Source organism: Hoplias malabaricus, unplaced genomic scaffold (genome assembly GCF_029633855.1).
Source record: "Hoplias malabaricus isolate fHopMal1 unplaced genomic scaffold, fHopMal1.hap1 H_3, whole genome shotgun sequence".
NCBI classification, from domain to species: domain Eukaryota; kingdom Metazoa; phylum Chordata; class Actinopteri; order Characiformes; family Erythrinidae; genus Hoplias; species Hoplias malabaricus.
Genome location: NW_027101326.1, coordinates 391,247 through 410,013, shown reverse-complemented (window position 1 = coordinate 410,013; position 18,767 = coordinate 391,247). Strand labels below are relative to the sequence as shown.

Below are 18,767 nucleotides of genomic sequence, written 5' to 3'. Positions count from 1 at the left end.
CCTAGTGTAATGTGAACAAGCACCACACGGGGGCAACACTGAGCCTCTGTGGTTATTTCCACCGTCACAAGTTAAATCACCAGCCCCAAAACAGAAACTCTCATTTCATTTTATGAGAAGAAAATGAATGACTATAGGCAAATAAATCCTGAGAGCACAAAAAAAAATAAGTTTCAGACAGAGGCCTGGCAGTTTCCTCACTTTCATATTTTAAAGGAACACTCACACACTCATTGTGCACTATATGACAAAAAGTATGTAGATATAACTGTTGAAATTAAGGGGGTTTAAAAGGGAATTTGTCTCCTTGCTGCACTAACTAGTCTTCTGCCATTACATTAGATTCTACAGTTGACCACAACTGGGAACATGACGTTCAAGTGGGAGATCTTTTGAACCTACGGTATATATCTTGTTTGCTGTGTGAGTGAAGTGGGAGTATATTTTTGCCTCGGCCAGTTTTGGGAATCAAACCTCACTGTATATATTACAGCAACAGAAAACCAGGACAGTTTACTAAGTTTAAATAAGGTAAAGCATTTATTTATAAAGTTGGTTTTGTGACAAAACCAGAGACACAGCTGTGTGTGTGTGTGTGTGTGTGTTTTGGATTGGTGTGTGGTAATGATTGGCAGAGCCTTATCCACCAAAAAAACATTCATCTGTTTTATGATATGATGGTTGATACTGTTCTGCCGTAAACAGTCACCCCCCAAACATAAATAAAAGCCCCCACCAACAATCCTTAACAACAAAACAATCCCTTAAAATTACACAAGTTAAGGGGGGAGCTGTGGTGCATTTCAGGGAGAGATTTTAACATCAAACAAAACAAAGCTCAGACACAAGCTTTAATTGAGGAAACTGCAGCACCTCCATGTTCCTCAATAAAACACCTCCGTCTTCCAGCTTCAACAACTTTAAGAGAGAGAGAACGAGACAGAGAGAGAGAGAGAGAGAACGAGAACGAGACAGAGAGAGAGAGAGAGAGAGAGAACGAGAACGAGACAGAGAGAGAGAGAGAGAGCAAGACAAGAGTGAGAGTCATTTTTGAGATTTAGTTCATATTATGCTTTGAATTATAGGAGGAGTTTATGGCCAAATTTGGTAAAATTATACATGTCCAGATTAATCAGGCGTGTTAACATGTTAACGTTGACAGTTATAACAAATAAATGTTCTTTCTGTGTTTACAGGACTCACGCAACCACATTCACAACTCTTATACACACACTCTTGTATTTTTTGGGTGTGTCACATGCATTTGGTCAGTTTCTCCGTGTGTCTTTAATGCTAATGGTAAGCTGTAAAGAAGATTAATGTCTTAAACAACTCCCCTCTGGCTTCCGTTGGATGTTTCTAGAGTTCTAGAGTAGCCTCTATAAGACAGGCTGTGCATGGTGAAATAGCAATGAGGTTTAATGTTTAAATAACAAGAAAAAAAGATGAAGTTTAAAACAGGGTGGCACGGTGGTGCAGAAGATAGGTGTCGCAGTCACACAGCTCCAGGGACCTGGAGGTTGTGGGTTTGATTCCCGGTGACCAGACGTCCTCTTTTACCCGGACATGTCCTCTTTTTTAGACTTAAAAAAATGTCCGAGCGGAATTTCACAAACGTCCGGGATGTTGTTTTTCTAGAGTTTACATAGAACTTCGAGAAGTTTCGTTCACAAACTAGTCCCGCCCTCCCCTACTCCGATTGGTTCGCTTGAGTGAGAAGGGGGCGTGGTGAAGTAGCCTAAAATCTTCTGATTGGACGGTCTGACTGTAGAGCTACCATTATTGGTCGATAACCTTCTCTGTAAACATTTAATTGGTCAGTCTGCACGTCTGTAGTCCTTGTTTACGTCAGGCAAAGCTCATGTGAGGGTTCATCTCGAGCAGCTGTGCCGAAACGTAAATGTAAGTTGTGTAGTAAATAAAGGTGTAAAGGACCTAAAACACACATAGGTTCAGATAAGCATACAACGGCAAGACCCTCCCACCCCCGAGACGCATCCTCTTTTTCACCGTCTCAGATCTGGTCACACTCTGTTACCTGTTATGTTTAGGGGAAGCAGTGCTAGTGGAAAACCAACAAGATGCCATGGACCAAAAAGTGAATAGAGTTAAGTAGAGGTATCACGCAGTAGAAAAGCCCACATGACAGTATACCATGTCACCTGAGACAGTTTGGTGGAGAATGATTGCAACTGCTTGTTCCAGTCTACACTGGTGTGGGACACTTTGGGTTTATAAAAAATACTATACCTTCTGTTCTACTGGTCCTTGTGTTGCCTCAGTGTGGAGTGGTTATATTAACTGTTTTCTTGTTCTCCACCACACTTGGGCCCACTGATCCCTCCCTGGGCTCTTCTACAGTGCTCAGTCGTGGTTAGCAGTGGTTGTTAGCTGTCACTGGGACCTGGGAATCAGTGCATGCTTGTGATGGATCATTTCTAAAATGGTTCCCAATTTCAGGCCAAAGGGCCACCACAACTAAGCACCTGTTAGAGAGGTTCTGTTTCAGCTTGCCAGAAGACATGCACAACAACCAGGGTAGGACATCTCAAAAGTGTCTAAAGAGGCATGCCAGTCTGGAGTCCACTCTCCTCCCAGCTATGTTCATCAGTGGTACTTGCTCCTCATCTTTGTGCTGTTGGTATGCCAGGTATGGTTCAGGCTTATCTTCAACGATGAAGAGACTATAGACACCAACCATCCTGGCTTAGGTCAAAGGACAATTTAGTCAACAAGGTCAACCACATAGAGCATCTGAATCAAGCATACAACATGCATTTGCACAGTCAACTTGGTCTGGCTGTTTAATCCCAGATGGAAAATAAAATGTCCAAAGCTCCAGTTTCCCTGGGAAGGATGTTGCCAGGTTGAGACCCACCTTGGTGCGGTAGTTTAGCAGGTCCTTTCCTCAACCCAACTGACCTTTCCTCAATTATCTGTAGATATTTACACAACCCCCTTTATATTTTCCTCATCCCAGTGAGAATCATCCATGTTCCCTCAGTCACTTTTCATCAGTGTGATTATAGCCAATGTGACATCTTTGAAAAGTACATGCCATATTCGTAGCTGCTTAGGTGTTAAATACTATTTACGTGAAGCAATGTAGCGGCACTAAGGAAAATCTTGGAAGCTTTTAAAATCTCTTAGCGTCTCTCTCTCTCTGTGTGTGTGTGTGTGTGTGAGAGAGAGGAGGTGTTTATCTCAATGTATCTATTTCTAAAACTCTTTACAGATCAGTCAACTTTCACCCAGAGAGGAGTTAACAGTCCTAACTGATTAGCATTAACACCTTGATTAGACCTATACAGTATATGCATTTATTCTTATGTCGTATGGAAATGGCTGTATCTGAGTGAACTGATATATGTGTTAGGACATTGACACTGCCAAAATAACTGGACCTCCACTGTGTAAGGTGGAATTGTTGTTATTATTAGATGATTGGCTAAAGGCTTGTGCGTCACTAGCCGTGAGACTTCCCAGGATTGCAGAAAGTCTGACCTACTCAACCAGCCTTTATATAACACTGTTTATCAAAGCCCATTGGAATAGTGTTTATCAGTGTGGACTGAGGCCATTTAAAACAACAGTTAAATATATTTTACACTCCCTTACAAAAAATAATGTCAGGGCAAGCAGTCAAGGCATGTCAGCCGTCTTAAAATGTACAGGAGCTAGCAGGCTAATGTAGCTAATGAAAGCTAACCAGTTACTACTGTGTAAACAGCATGTCTATATCATTAAATACTTCAAATACTTTTCTTTCTTTGCAGAATGTGATCTCTTTGATAATAAATGACATTTAATATATTCTTTATTTTACTTCATTATCAGCTGCAATGCATTTCTTTATTTACTTGTTCTGTCACCCATTTAATTAGAGACAACATTCACAAATAAGAGTTTAGCACCCACTGTGGACACAGATCAGCTTGAAGCTGGGCACTGTGCTCTGATCTGTGTTCTCTGGCGTGATGAAAGCCATCTAATACCTTTGTGATGAGCTGGTGTGAAATTGTGATCCTAAACAAATCGTCCAAAATCACATCACAGGCCGGTTCTCAGTGGTGAATGCCATCATTATCCTCACATGTCCATAATCTAGTCTAAAGCAGCAAACTCGTACCTTTTATTTCAGAAGACGGTACACTGTCAGAACATTTGTCACTGTGTTGTGACCCTCGAGGGAAACATATCTGTGTCTATTAGTTAAAGACCTTATTCTATAATAATTGTAGACATTAAAATTGTCTTTAAAATTGATTTTATATGCCCTATAATTGATTTTATATGCCCTATATCATCTCCAGGACTTAGATTATGTTGTTTTTTTTTTAATTTGGCACAGTTCTATAATGAAAACTCCTTCTAGAGAAGAGAATGTAATGTACCTTTACGGAACACAACTGGACTTTTAAACACTGTTGTACTTTTAGAGGTACATTAACACTGTTTGTATCTTTAGTGACCAGTGTTGTACCTCTACTGTACCTTTTTTTCTGAAAGTGTATACATGTCTGTTTTCAAGGAAGACCTTAGGCTACAACAGCATGTCCCTTTAATAAAAGAGTCTGGGCACTACATCTAGTACAGACCTGTCACTATTGTCGCTGTATTATCAATTAAAAAAAAACTGTAAAAATAAGATTCTATAAAGAAGTGTGGGAAATGATTTAACTTTTAAAACCAATTTATCTCCACACAGTTTTATCTATTAAAAGAAGATGTGATGAAATACAGTAGTTAAAACGTCCCTGTTCTTACTGTTGCGGAACATGTTGCTGGCAACGTATGTCCTTTGTGCTATTTTCAGTTAAGTCTATGGTATAAATTATTTGTACGTTACTGTATTTTTGTTTTCATTTACATTTTGCTCACTGTCACAATTTCTTTCTTTTTTGGAAATGGGGTTTGTATCATATTTTTCAGTGCAGTAAACAGTGAAGGTCATGGCTGGATGTGCATTTACTCACTCAGCCAAAATGTAATGCACCAGTATTATAGTTCTATTTCTGTAGAGTTTAGCAGAAGCTTTCAATCTTCTCTTTCAGCAGAGCACTGTTGCAAAAATACTTCCTAAATAAGCTGTGAGGCAGTATGAGCTCATTTAGATCAAGGCCAAAGTCAAGGGTCAAGAAATGAAAACGTATGTACTGTGCAGTTACACAAGGAACACAAGGACCAAAAAGGCATTTATATTTGTGTTAAAAGGTAGGAATTCATAATTATCTGCGTATTTGGACAGTCCAGGTGTTTGAAAATCGGTCCAAATGTGTTATAGTACAAACTCCATTTTCAAAAAAATTAATGGATGGATATTAAGTAAAATGCAGTACACACATGGGGCCACATGTTGGAGGGGGCGCCAGTCTATCGCAAGGCGAAACACACTCACACATTCCCTCACACAAACACTCACACCTATGGACACTTGAGTTGCCAATCCACCTATCAACGTGCATTTTTGGACCGTGGAAGGAAACAGAAGCACCCAGAGGAAACCCACACGGACACTGGGAGGACACACCAAACTGCTCACGGACAGGCACCTGGAGCGGGACTCAAACCCACAACCCCAGGTCCCTTGAACTGTGGGACAGTGACACTACCGGTTGTGCCATCATGCCGCGGTGGGTCCGGAGCCCACCCAGAATTACTGGGTGCAAGGTGGGAACACACCCTGGAGGGGGTGCCAGTTCTTCACAGTGACACACACTCACAAATTCACACCTATGGACACGTTTGAGTCACCAATCTACATACCAACATGTGCCAGTCTACATACCAACACGGGGAGAACACAGCAAACTCCTCACAGACAGTCACCTGGAGCGGGACATATTTAAGATACATTTGAATCTCGAAACTTTCCATAATAAGCAGGGTACGCTGGTAATAGGTGAGGGTATCATTATAGGTTACAAACAGAGCTTTAACCAAAGGCTCATTCTTTGAAAGAGAATTCTCAAACAGTTCAAAAACTCTTTAAAAAAAGATTTCAGAATAATTCACAATACACTGTTTATAATAATGTTAAAAGACTGAGTTAATCCAGAGCTAGTCTTGCATTTCCAGATTCCCTAGGGAGAGTCTGGCACCATTTGCTACTTAACGTGGCCAAGAACCATCTACTACTGCAGGAACATAAATTTGAATGACACACAAATGGACCAATCACAAGTCTGCTATTTTGGCATGATCTGTATATTTCATGGGGTGGCACGGTGGTGCAGCAGGTAGCTCCAGGGACCTGGAGGTTGTGGGATTGAGTCCCACTCCGGGTGACTGTCTGTAAGGACTGTGGTGTGTTCTCCCTGTGTCTGCAAGGGTTTCCTCCGGGTGACTGTCTGTGAGGAATGAGGTGTGTTCTCCCTGTGTCTGCGTGGGTTTCCTCCGGGTGACTGTCTGTGAGGAATGAGGTGTGTTCTCCCTGTGTCTGCGCGGGTTTCCTCCGGGTGACTGTCTGTGAGGAGTGTGGTGTGTTCTCCCTGTGTCTGCGTGGGTTTCCACCGGGTGACTGTCTGTGAGGAGTGTGGTGTGTTCTCTCTAGGTCTGCATGGGTTTCCTCCGGGTGACTGTCTGTGAGGAGTGTGGTGTGTTCTCCCTGTGTCTGCGTGGGTTTCCTCCGGGTGACTGTCTGTGAGGAGTGTGGTGTGTTCTCTCTAGGTCTGCGTGGGTTTCCTCCGGGTGACTGTCTGTGAGGAGTGTGGTGTGTTCTCTCTGTGTCTGCGTGGGTTTCCTCCGGGTCACTGTCTGTGAGGAGTGTGGTGTGTTCTCCCTGTGTCTGCGTGGGTTTCCTCCGGGTGACTGTCTGTGAGGAGTGTGGTGTGTTCTCTCTAGGTCTGCGTGGGTTTCCTCCGGGTGACTGTCTGTGAGGAGTGTGGTGTGTTCTCTCTGTGTCTGCGTGGGTTTCCTCCGGGTGACTGTCTGTGAGGAGTGTGGTGTGTTCTCTCTGTGTCTGCATGGGTTTCCTCCGGGTGACTGTCTGTGAGGAGTGTGGTGTGTTCTCCCTGTGTCTGCGTGGGTTTTCTCCGGGTGACTGTCTGTGAGGAGTGTGGTGTGTTCTCTCTGGGTCTGCGTGGGTTTCCTCCGGGTGACTGTCTGTGAGGAGTGTGGTGTGTTCTCCCTGTGTCTGTGTGGGTTTCCTCCGGGTGACTGTCTGTGAGGAGTGTGGTGTGTTCTCTCTGTGTCTGCGTGGGTTACCTCTGGGTGACTGTCTGTGAGGAGTGTGGTGTGTTCTCTCTGTGTCTGCGTGGGTTTCCTCCGGGTGACTGTCTGTGAGGAGTGTGGTGTGTTCTCCCTGTGTCTGCGTGGGTTTGCTGTAATCGCTTATCCAGTTCAGGGTTACAGCATGGCATAAGAAACTGACATCCCGCTACCATAGTCAACATATAGTCCACTGCTACATCAAGAAATGCAACCTGAAACTACTACACAAGAAAATTGTCTCCTGTCAATACTGTGTTGAAACACTAACGAGTTCACTGGGCCCAGGTTCTTCTCAGATGGTCCATAAGACAATATAAACTCTGCTGTGGGGCATGTTTTAGCTTGTTTCCATATAAACAAATAAGGCTGTATTTTCTGTGCTAATGACACAAGTGCAAATGTCAACATGTTTCATGGTATGGTCGTGCATGAGTGACTTGCATATAGAAGAAGTTTCAACTGATGTAGAGGCAAACAGGTTAGCAGTCATCACAATCAAGGCTTCCAGTCTACACCAGTTCCCAAATGATTAAACCACGTGATGCAACACTCTGATAAACTTACCTCTGTCCTTACGTCTAGGAGTGTTGTGCAGGTGTTAATTCTAATATTTATGCTAAAACAAGCTGACAGAGGGAGAAGCTTGATTACCTACAGTGGAAAAAAGAAGTGGAATCTTTGATGAATGTACTGCTCTTTACTCCATAAAAACCTTACTATGAATGATTTATAATTTCTTCATATCATTTAAATTTTTTTCCACTCCATTTCACTGTAGAATTGCTTGTACTTTCTCATATACACTTTTGACTTTTCCTCCTCATATGCAGTTTAATATCTAATCTCTGCTAAAATGAGCTCCTGAGAATTTACATGAATGGCTGTAAATAGAGTTAACAAAGGGCAGTTTTTGACTTCAAAACAGTACTGTACTTCCTGTCACCAGATCTGTATTTATTGGCATGGTAACCGAATGTGGTTAGAATGGGAGACGAACCATGAAATTGCAGCAGGTTTGTGATGATTTATGTAAAAGCATGGACCAGAATCTTTCAGGAATATTTCCAGCTCCTTGTTAAATCCATGCCTGGGGAAATCCAGGCAGTACTGAGAGCAGAAGAAGTCATTGCATGGTTTTCCTTTAAAACACTGGATATTGCTGCCAGTTATCCAACTCCCATTTCATCCCTTTCAATTTGTTCAGCGGGGGCAGTTTAAAGACACCCATTTTTTATGTTGTTAATATGTAGTGAACTCAATGTACTTGATGTATCATGAGCAACAAGTTTCCACTTTGAAACTGCGTGGTACCAAAGACAGTCATCCATATTCATGGTTCATTCTGATCCATACCAAAAAACCTGATTTGTACCAATAGCCCCTCAAGCTTCAAGTACGACTCGCCTTGACCCCTGTCTTTTCAAATCCAGACGTTTTGTCCTGGGACTCAAGGGGTGGAACTGCAGAACTGCAGGAGTGTGGTGTGTTCTCCCTGTGTCTGCGTGGGTTTTCTCTGGGTGACTGTCTATGAGGAGTGTGGTGTGTTCTCCCTGTGTCTGCGTGGGTTTCCTCCGGGTGACTGTCTGTGAGGAGGGTGGTGTGTTCTCCCTGTGTCTGCGTGGGTTTCCTCCGGGTGACTTGTCTGTGAGGAGTGTGGTGTGTTCTCCCTGTGTCTGCGTGGGTTTCCTCCGGGTGACTGTCTGTGAGGAGTGTGGTGTGTTCTCCCTGTGTCTGTGTGGGTTTCCTCCGGGTGACTGTCTGTGAGGAGTGTGGTGTGTTCTCCCTGTGTCTGTGTGGGTTTCCTCCGGGTGCTCCGGTTTCCTGCCACAGTCCAAAAACACACGTTGGTAGGTGGATTGGCGACTCAAAAGTGTCCGTAGGTGTGAGTGTGTGTTGCCCTGTGAAGGACTGGCGCCCCCTCCAGGGTGTATTCTCGCCTTGCGCCCAATGATTCCAGGTAGGCTCTGGACCCACCGCGACCCTGAACTGGATAAGTGCTTAGAGATAATGAATGAATGAATGAATGAATGAATTACCACAGAAACTCATCTCTAACTTGAGTTTAGTTTTGTAGCACGTTTGGTCTCTGTTTACTGTCGAGCAGTTAGCAGCCTCTCAAATTTAAAGTGATTTCCTACCTAAATAATCTGTCAGTTTTACCTAAATGTGGAGCAGCAATAATATGCTATATCCTCATATTTATTTTTATGATTTTCAGTGTTTGGAAGGTTCTTTGCCTTTTTAAAAATGTATTTATTTATTTATTGCCACGAGCAGAGAGAGAGAGAGAGAGAGAGAGAGGAAGCCCAGAAAGTTTGACTGAGCCACTTTGTTTTTTTACTTGTTTGCAGACACTGGGGCTTCATAAACACATTAGATATGTTTCCATGCAAAGCTGGAGAGCTAACAAGTGGTGAGGACATTTCTGAATTTTGTAAAATGTTTACAAAGTTTTTTCAAAGTTTACAATCGTAGACATTCCCTTTAAACTTGTAAACATGTGCCTGTGCAGTCTAGCTAAGGTTATTTTGTGAATTAAACTGGAAATGTTTTCTGGATAACACTGTGTGCTAAATGGCTTAAATGAATATGTAACTGTAAAAAGGTGGATTCAGAAGGCCAGGGATGTATAGGTCACAAACCTAAGGAAACAATCCCCTCAACTTGCAAGGTGGGGCTTTCCAAATGGGCTCAAACTGCAGGCAAGCAGTGGAGGGGTGCGTAGACATAGAAACAAGAACTAATTTCATATTTATAGATCTACAAATGAAGGTGAAGCTGTGGGGTAATCATTTTTAAGGCTTTTGGGGAATTTAAAATTCTGATAAATAGAATTTTTATTATTTTCTCCCCCTTCCAGATCACTTTTATGCACACGTCCAGAGTTTGCTAATGTCTTTCCTTATTTCTCGATAATTCTGGAACTGTGTGTGTGTGCATGTGCACTCATTAATCTCTACTTTCCTAAGCTCTCCTAACAGGATTTACCTGCCCAAATCTCAGCATGCTTCAACATCCAGCAGGGAGAGGAGTAAAGGCCAGAATCATACACAATCAAACATAACAAATGTTTTGCTGAAAATAGATTTGAAAGTAAGCCACTCATTTTAAATCTAATAACACTCAGTGCTTCCCTGGATGTATTCAGCGTGTGGCATCTGTTTTTATTCTCCTCCACAAGCTTTTTAAAAGTCATCTGACTCATCCTAAATGTTTAGTATGTACTTAGAGGCACTGCATGTATGAGAGGATGTTTATTTTAAATAATAGCCACAATAATGAAGAAAATGTTTCTTATAATAGTCATAATTCAGAGGAAACTTCTCATAGCAGTTAGTATCTCATAGATTTAGCATCTCAAATCCAAAGAATGGTGTACCTTTCCGTGTATGTATTCATTTTCATTAACCCTAAACCTTCAACTTTAACAGATACTGTGTTTATATGACCGTGTAGCCATAATAATTATGAATTAGTATCTCATAACAATAATCATTTTCACATTATTAGGAGATACTTGGTCTGGAGATCAACATCCCTGGCGATGCTTCATCCATTTGAGAGTTGGAGTTCATGAGAGGGAGAGTCACACACCTAGAGATGGTGAAGATGACCCTCCCTCTCCTGTGTCACTCAGGATAATGTTAGAGGGTGTATTTTAACAAGAGTGGGACCTTAGCATTCTCCTCCGAGTGTGTTGAGTGTGTTATTCAGCTGACATTTTTATACAGAGAAGGCATGTGCCTTCACCTTCTCAGATTGGTAGCTTATTTGTGGTTTCCCAAGGTTTGCAGCTGGTAATTAGTTAAAACAGAACTGTAATCTAAAGATGTCTTTAACTGAAATGCCCATACATTTGTCCATCCATTCATTATCTGTAACCCTTATCCAGTTCAGGGTCGCGGTGGGTCCAGAGCCTACCTGGAATCATTGGGCGCAAGGCGGGAACACACCCTGGAGCGGGCGCCAGTCCTTCACAGGGCCCATACATTTGTCCTTTTTCTCTCTTCAGTTTAACAAAATTGCGTGGTGATTATCGGTTTGTTATATGCTTTCGTTTCTTATTTGCTACATTAGCCCCAACAGCGCTAGCGTAAAAATAAAGATGCCAAATATCAAACAAAAGCATGTGTTGGTTCTTTGAGTACGTTTGGGGTTGGTGTGAAAATTGTGTAGGGGATTCTTTAAGGGAATAGCCTCTAAATATATAATTATGTTTTTTTTTCTTGTGGAAAAGAGTTAAAATGGGGAGCATAATGCTATGACACCCCAGAGCCCCCAAGCTCACATGTCTGGCGAAGGAGGCACACACACACACACTTCTATACTAAATCTAGTCTAATGAGATTCTCATTTGCACACTCAGGTAGAAAGCATAAGGGTGTGTGTGGTTGTGGGGGGTGTTAGCTGACCTTGGCTTAGAACACGTGATGGGAAAAGAAAGAAAGAAGGATGGGGAGATTAGGTGACAGTATAAAAGGCACGGACATCATTGCGCACATAAACTTATACAGACAAAGTGCAGCTCTCCACTCACAAGCTGAGACCCCCCAGAGGAACGCCTCGGACAGGTAAGACCACTCACACCTGAAAATACAGGGATAGAGAGAGAAACCTAAGTTCAATTTAAATATTTAAAAATTACTTCAAATGTATATTCTCTATTTTATCTTTATTGTTGAGTGTTACTGGTCTTCGGCCAACCACAAACATTTGTACTGTGACAAAAATATTTTATAGGCTTCAGATAAATATATCACAACAACTCCTAAATGGATTAAGCCGAAAATATGATGGGATGGTGCATGAAAATCCAGACCTTTTCCAGACTTTACTTGGAAGAGCTGTATGTGTGAATGCAAAGAGTAGAGCCGCTAATGTTACGGAATATTTCCAGCTGCAAGAACATGTCTGATACAGAAAATATCCCACTGTGCTCTACTCTAGGAAATCTCCAGATCTTTTTCTAACTTTTTTCAGAGTCCATATGAGAAAGCGACTTTAGAGTGAGGGATGGATGGATGGGTGACTAGATGGACAGACGAATGGATGTATAGACTTTATTGACTGACAAGGAGAAATCAGTACAGCTCCTAAATATGCCTCTGTCTCAGTGCTATTCACTGTTTTATAGTCCTAACACAACAAAACTGATTAATGATGGACATTAAAAGTGGAATTGAAGTCCATTCTACATTACATAGATTATATTACAACAACATGGCCTTTAAATATGGAAAGATATATCAATCGAATAAATTGTATACAATGAGATGGAGACTGTGAATGAATATTCTTAGATCACGTAGCTATAATTTGATTGAAAACTGAGTCCGATGGGTTATGCTGAAACACCTGCTTCAATTTGATGCCATTTTGCTAATATTACATGAGCGTTCACGTGGAGTCACATCACTGAGAAGATTTACAATACAGAGGTGTTAGGGTGCATGCTGTAGACCAGGCTCGAGGTAAAGTTCAGAAAGATTACACTTACATAACACAGGATGAACTCTGGCAGGCCAAAGATGTTAATAAGCTGTAATGAGATTGCATTAAATTTGGGTGGGGTGGGAGGAGGTTAAGCGGATAGAGGAAATGAAGGGAGGAGGGATGGATATTTAGAGAAAAGAAAGAGTATTATGGAAAGAGACAGATCCATAAACAGCTGCTGCTGCTTTTTGTTGTTTTTGTGGTTGTTGCTGTTGTGAGTGATAAAATGGACCCCTGCTAGCTTATTAGCATTGTGCAGTATAAAGGAAAATATTGAGGTCAATAATGATATCATCAGTAATCTTTGTTTACATTTTCTGACAAAAATACACCATACAATCACCTGTATCTGCAAAACTAGCAACAGAGATCTCTACAGGTGCTGGTTTTGCTAATGCTAATATATGCCTTACATTTGGCTAATGCTAATTACGGAAGAGAACCTCATCAGGCTCTTTTGATAATGTGGGAATGTTAATGCTTAGCATTAGTTAACTTAATCGTTCACATTATTTTCTAGTTCATTTTATCATTGCCCTATCCAGATAGCGTATTTATTTTCAGTTTGAGTATTAGTTTTAATCTCTGAATCTTGACTTCATGAATCCTATAAAGCTACATCTGTTACCTCCTCCCACCAGCAGGTCCTTATTCAAACTAACCTGTAATTAGATCCCATATAAACATCCACACACACACACACACACACACACACACACAGTGCAAATCCCTGAACCTTGAACAATTAATCCGAGGGTAAATTAGCAGTGCTTATCTTGACTACAGATTAGCTTAATCCAGATTACTTCTAGGCACAGCTGCCCTGGCTAACTCTCAGTGACCACAGCAACAACTAATGAGAGCTGCCAGGTATAAAACATTTATGCTAACAAAGAAACTGAATATCATTAATCAGGCACTAACCACAGATAATCAAATACAGGTGACATCTACTATGTCTGGATATATTTTAAGATGTTTTAATACATTATACAGCATAAATCAAACGATTTCTGAGCTCTGCTGATTTGTAGGGGTTTGTTTGACTTTTTTCTTTCAGCTGAAAGCAGCAGGTGTAGTCCGGGATGAACACAGCGCCCCCAGCAGGCAGTGCCCTGGCAACTCCGTCAGCCGGAGCTGGACCCACCACGCCAAAGAAAGGGCCACCCAAATTCAAGCAGAGGCAGGCCCGCACATTCAAGAGCAAAGCACCTAAACCTGGACAGAAAGGGTGAGTCATGCACATTTTAATGGACCAATATTCAGTTCCTCCTACAAATAAAAATCTAAAAATACAAACTACACAAGTTTTAGCAACAGCTAGGAAATAATAGCTACTCAGTAATCAACACGAGACCTAACAGACACCATGAACATCATACCTTTTTAACAGTTATAATATGGGGAGACAATAAGATTTTATTAAACTATAATTTTTAGTAAAAGGTCCTATATCAAGAGTTTTAATTATAAACGAGGGGGTTAGCTTTTCCCTCCAGGTCAAAAGGGGAAACATTTATAGTGCAGTCACATGCTTCAGTGAAATAAATTCCTGTTAAAAAACTAATATCAAATAAGTAAAAGGCTAACTCCACCTCCTCAAATATACAACAGACTATTACAACTCAATTTTATCTCACTGTTTGACTTAACACTAGTGTCAACTAACTTCACATATTATATGACATTTCATATAGCTATTGAAATACCAAGCTAACACTGTAAACTGTAAACATCCCTCCATCCATCCATTATCTTTAAGCGCTTATCAAGTTCAGGGTCACGGTGGGTCCAGAGGCTACCCGGAATCATTGGGCGCAAGGCAGGAATACACCCTGGAAGGGGCGCCAGTCCTTCACAGGGCAAGATACACACAATCACACACACACTCACACCTACGGACACTTTTAAGTTGCCAATCCACCTACTAACGTGTGTTTTTGGACTGTGGGAGGAAACCAGAGCACCCGGAGGAAACCCACACAGAAACAGGGAGAACACACCACACTCCTCACAGACAGTCACCCGGAGGAAACCCACGCAGACACAGAGAGAACACACCACACTCCTCACAGACAGTCACCCGGAGGAAACCCACGCAGACACAGAGAGAACACACCACATTCCTCACAGACAGTCACCCGGAGGAAACCCACACAGACACAGGAAGAACACACCACACTCCTCACAGACAGTCACCCGGAGGAAACCCACACAGACACAGGAAGAACACACCACACTCCTCACAGACAGTCACCCGGAGGAAACCCACACAGACACAGGGAGAACACACCACACTCCTCACAGACAGTCACCCGGAGGAAACCCACGCAGACACAGAGAGAACACACCACACTCCTCACAGACAGTCACCCGGAGGAAACCCACACAGACACAGGGAGAACACACCACACTCCTCACAGACAGTCACCCGGAGGAAACCCACACAGACACAGGGAGAACACACTACACTCCTCACAGACAGTCACCCGGTGTGGGAATTGAACCCACAACCTCCAGGTCCCTGGAACTGTGTGACTGCGACACTTATAGCTTATTATAATGGTTCAATTTAAGCCCTCTGTTCTGTAGGAGGGCTTAAATGATGTAGGATCCGCTGATTGGCTCTTTAAGCATTCGATGCTCAGAATCAATGATTCCAGGTAGGCTCTGGACCCACCGTGACCCTGAACTGGATAAGGGTTACAGACAATGAATGAATGAGTCTCTCTCTGTACTTTTAAAAATGACTTGTCAGTAGATATACCGTACCTTGACACACAGGTCTGAAAACACCCGTGGGTAAGCGCCTGATCTCATACTAGCTTCTTTATCATTTTTCAGGTTTGGGGATGACATCCCTGGAATGGAGGGGCTTGGCACAGGTGAGTGGTTTGTAAATTACAACAAGCAGTTCATCTCTTACACTTCCCTCAGAAACAATAATGATCATTCCTTATCGCTCTGTTTCCTCAGACTTCACAGTCGTGTGTCCCTGGGAGGCCTTCGGGGACATGGAGCTCAGCGACCTGGCCAAATATGGCATTATTTAAAACTCCGCCTCCTTGTCCTCTCCGCCTTCAAGTCCACCCTCTTCTCCAAGATCATGCCCACTCAGCTCTCCCCATGTCACTGCTGTGGTTGAGCCATGCTGTGTGTGGGTGTGTGCCGCAGCATGGCCTGATAAAAGGGACTGTTATAAATGCACACATATAAATATACTATTGTTATTATTATTAATAATATTATTATTATTATATAATATTTTATACAGACTTCTATCTATTGTGATAAGACCACCCTCCCCCCAGTACCACCTCCCCAGAAGTATTCGCACCATAAACTAGCCTACCTCAGATCCACTCTCTAACTGGTAATCAGCATCATTCCGTAGAGATAACTCTGCCACTGACTGTTGTTGTGGACATGGTCATATAGCCTACAGCATAGAGGAAAATAAATTAAATGTTAAATGAGAACATTCTCTCCAGCCTCTGTCCCCTCTCTGTGGTTTGGGCTCATGCAGGAACTTATAAGTGACTGGGAATATTAATGCAGGAATGGTACCGCTATTAGGGGTGATTTGTTCAGATCATAGAAGCTCCCTTTTTCAAACTCCGGCCTCATAGACTCTGTCCTCCAGTCACATGTATTAAATGTAAATGTCTGTTTCTAATGATCAGAGTAGAATCCAGTACAATGTATGTTTTCAATACCTTTGTCTTTGTTTTTATTATAAAACATAAAATATCATAAGCACAATACAGTATAATATGATTGTATCAAATAAACTCTGATTTAAACAACTTCAGATGTGTCTTTATAATGAAGCCAGATGAAACCATATCAGCACAAATCAAGTGATTTCTTCACAAGGCTCTTCAAGGCTTCTTTGTCGTAATTTAGTTTGTTCATATAAAGTAGTGGGGTGGCACGGTGGCGTAGCAGGTAGGTGTCGCAGTCACACAGCTCCAGGGGCCTGGAGGTTGTGGGTTCAATTCCCTCACCAGGAGTTTGATAGAAACCCACGCGGACAAAGGGAGAACACACCACACTCCTCACAGACAGTCACCCGGAGGAAACCCACGCAGACAAAGGGAGAACACACCACACTCCTCACAGACAGTCACCCGGAGGAAACCCACTCAGACAAAGGGAGAACACACCACACTCCTCACAGACAGTCACCCGGAGGAAACCCACTCAGACAAAGGGAGAACACACCACACTCCTCACAGACAGTCACCCGGAGGAAACCCACACAGACACAGAGAGAACACACCACACTCCTCACAGACAGTCACCCGGAGGAAACCCACACAGACACAGGGAGAACACACCACACTCCTCACAGACAGTCACCCGGAGCGGGAATCGAGCTGTGTGACTGCGACACTACCTGCTTCGCCCCACAGATATATACTGATTCACACAAACATTCACATAAACTTGGTCTATAGGTAAATGTCTAGACTCACTGATGCAGTCAAATGTGATTTTAGGACATATCCACGTCTACTAAAGATAACTGTTGCTTTTGATATCTTTATGAACCCTGTGACTTAAGAATAAACACAATATTTCCAAAGACTACTCCCACACACTGGCATTTGGGTGTTCATTTAAAACAGAATAATTACACTTAGTCTAGCCAAAAAGCAATGGGCTGCAGACTCCAAAACTAAAGATATAATCTTAATAGTATAATGAGGAGAGCATTTAATTTTTTCTCTTATCTGTGTATTCAGGCATTTACACCACAAAGCACCACAGATTTGTTGACACATGCTTATTCTGCATTTTTTGCTGAATTTATGGGCATCAGTAAGGTACCTGTTCTTCAAGTAACAACCACTACTCTTCAGAGAAACAGATGCAGTAATGCTGTAAATATTTAAAGAAGCACTAGGTAAGATTTGGGGCGGCACGAAGGTGCAGCAGGAAGTGTCGCAGTCACACAGCTCCACAGTTCTCCCTGTGTCTGCGTGGGTTTCCTCCGAGTGACTGTCTGTGAGGAGTGTGGTGTGTTCTCCCTGTGTCTGCGTGGGTTTCCTCCGGGTGACTGTCTGTGAGGAGTGTGGTGTGTTCTCTCTGTGTCTGCGTGGGTTTCCTCCGGGTGACTGTCTGTGAGGAGTGTGGTGTGTTCTCCCTGTGTCTGCGTGGGTTTCCTCCGGGTGACTGTCTGTGAGGAGTGTGGTGTGTTCTCTCTGTGTCTGCGTGGGTTTCCTCCGGGTGACTGTCTGTGAGGAGTGTGGTGTGTTCTCCCTGTGTCTGCGTGGGTTTCCTCCGGGTGACTGTCTGTGAGGAGTGTGGTGTGTTCTCCCTGTGACTGCGTGGGTTTCCTCCGGGTGACTGTCTGTGAGGAGTGTGGTGTGTTCTCCCTGTGTCTGCGTGGGTTTCCTCCGGGTGACTGTCTGTGAGGAGTGTGGTGTGTTCTCCCTGTGTCTGCGTGGGTTTCCTCCGGGTGACTGTCTGTGAGGAGTGTGGTGTGTTCTCCCTGTGTCTGCGTGGGTTTCCTCCGGGTGACTGTCTGTGAGGAGTGTGGTGTGTTCTCCCTGTGTCTGCGTGGGTTTCCTCCGGGTGACTGTCTGTGAGGAGTGTGGTGTGTTCTCTCTGTGTCTGTGTGGGTTTCCTCCGGGTGACTGTCTGTGAGGAGTGTGGTGTGTTCTCTCTGTGTCTGCGTGGGTTTCCTCCGGGTGACTGTCTGTGAGGAGTGTGGTGTGTTCTCCCTGTGTCTGCGTGGGTTTCCTCCGGGTGACTGTCTGTGAGGAGTGTGGTGTGTTCTCTCTGTGTCTGCGTGGGTTTCCTCCGGGTGACTGTCTGTGAGGAGTGTGGTGTGTTCTCCCTGTGTCTGCGTGGGTTTCCTCCGGGTGACTGTCTGTGAGGAGTGTGGTGTGTTCTCCCTGTGACTGCGTGGGTTTCCTCCGGGTGACTGTCTGTGAGGAGTGTGGTGTGTTCTCCCTGTGTCTGCGTGGGTTTCCTCCGGGTGACTGTCTGTGAGGAGTGTGGTGTGTTCTCCCTGTGTCTGCGTGGGTTTCCTCCAGGTGACTGTCTGTGAGGAG

At 43.2% G+C, this 18,767-nt stretch overlaps 1 protein-coding gene across 1 annotated transcript; it reads left to right on the top strand.

Annotated features, from left to right (window-relative positions):
* The first annotated feature begins 12,547 nt into the window (after positions 1 to 12,547).
* LOC136686059 (retinal cone rhodopsin-sensitive cGMP 3',5'-cyclic phosphodiesterase subunit gamma-like) lies at positions 12,548 to 15,889 on the top strand. Its single transcript, XM_066659546.1, has 4 exons — positions 12,548 to 12,683; positions 13,766 to 13,936; positions 15,550 to 15,590; positions 15,682 to 15,889. The coding sequence occupies exons 2-4, from the start codon at positions 13,791 to 13,793 to the stop codon at positions 15,756 to 15,758; spliced, it is 264 nt and encodes an 87-aa protein (XP_066515643.1). The 5' UTR covers positions 12,548 to 12,683; positions 13,766 to 13,790; the 3' UTR covers positions 15,759 to 15,889.
* The last annotated feature ends 2,878 nt before the right edge of the window (positions 15,890 to 18,767 follow it).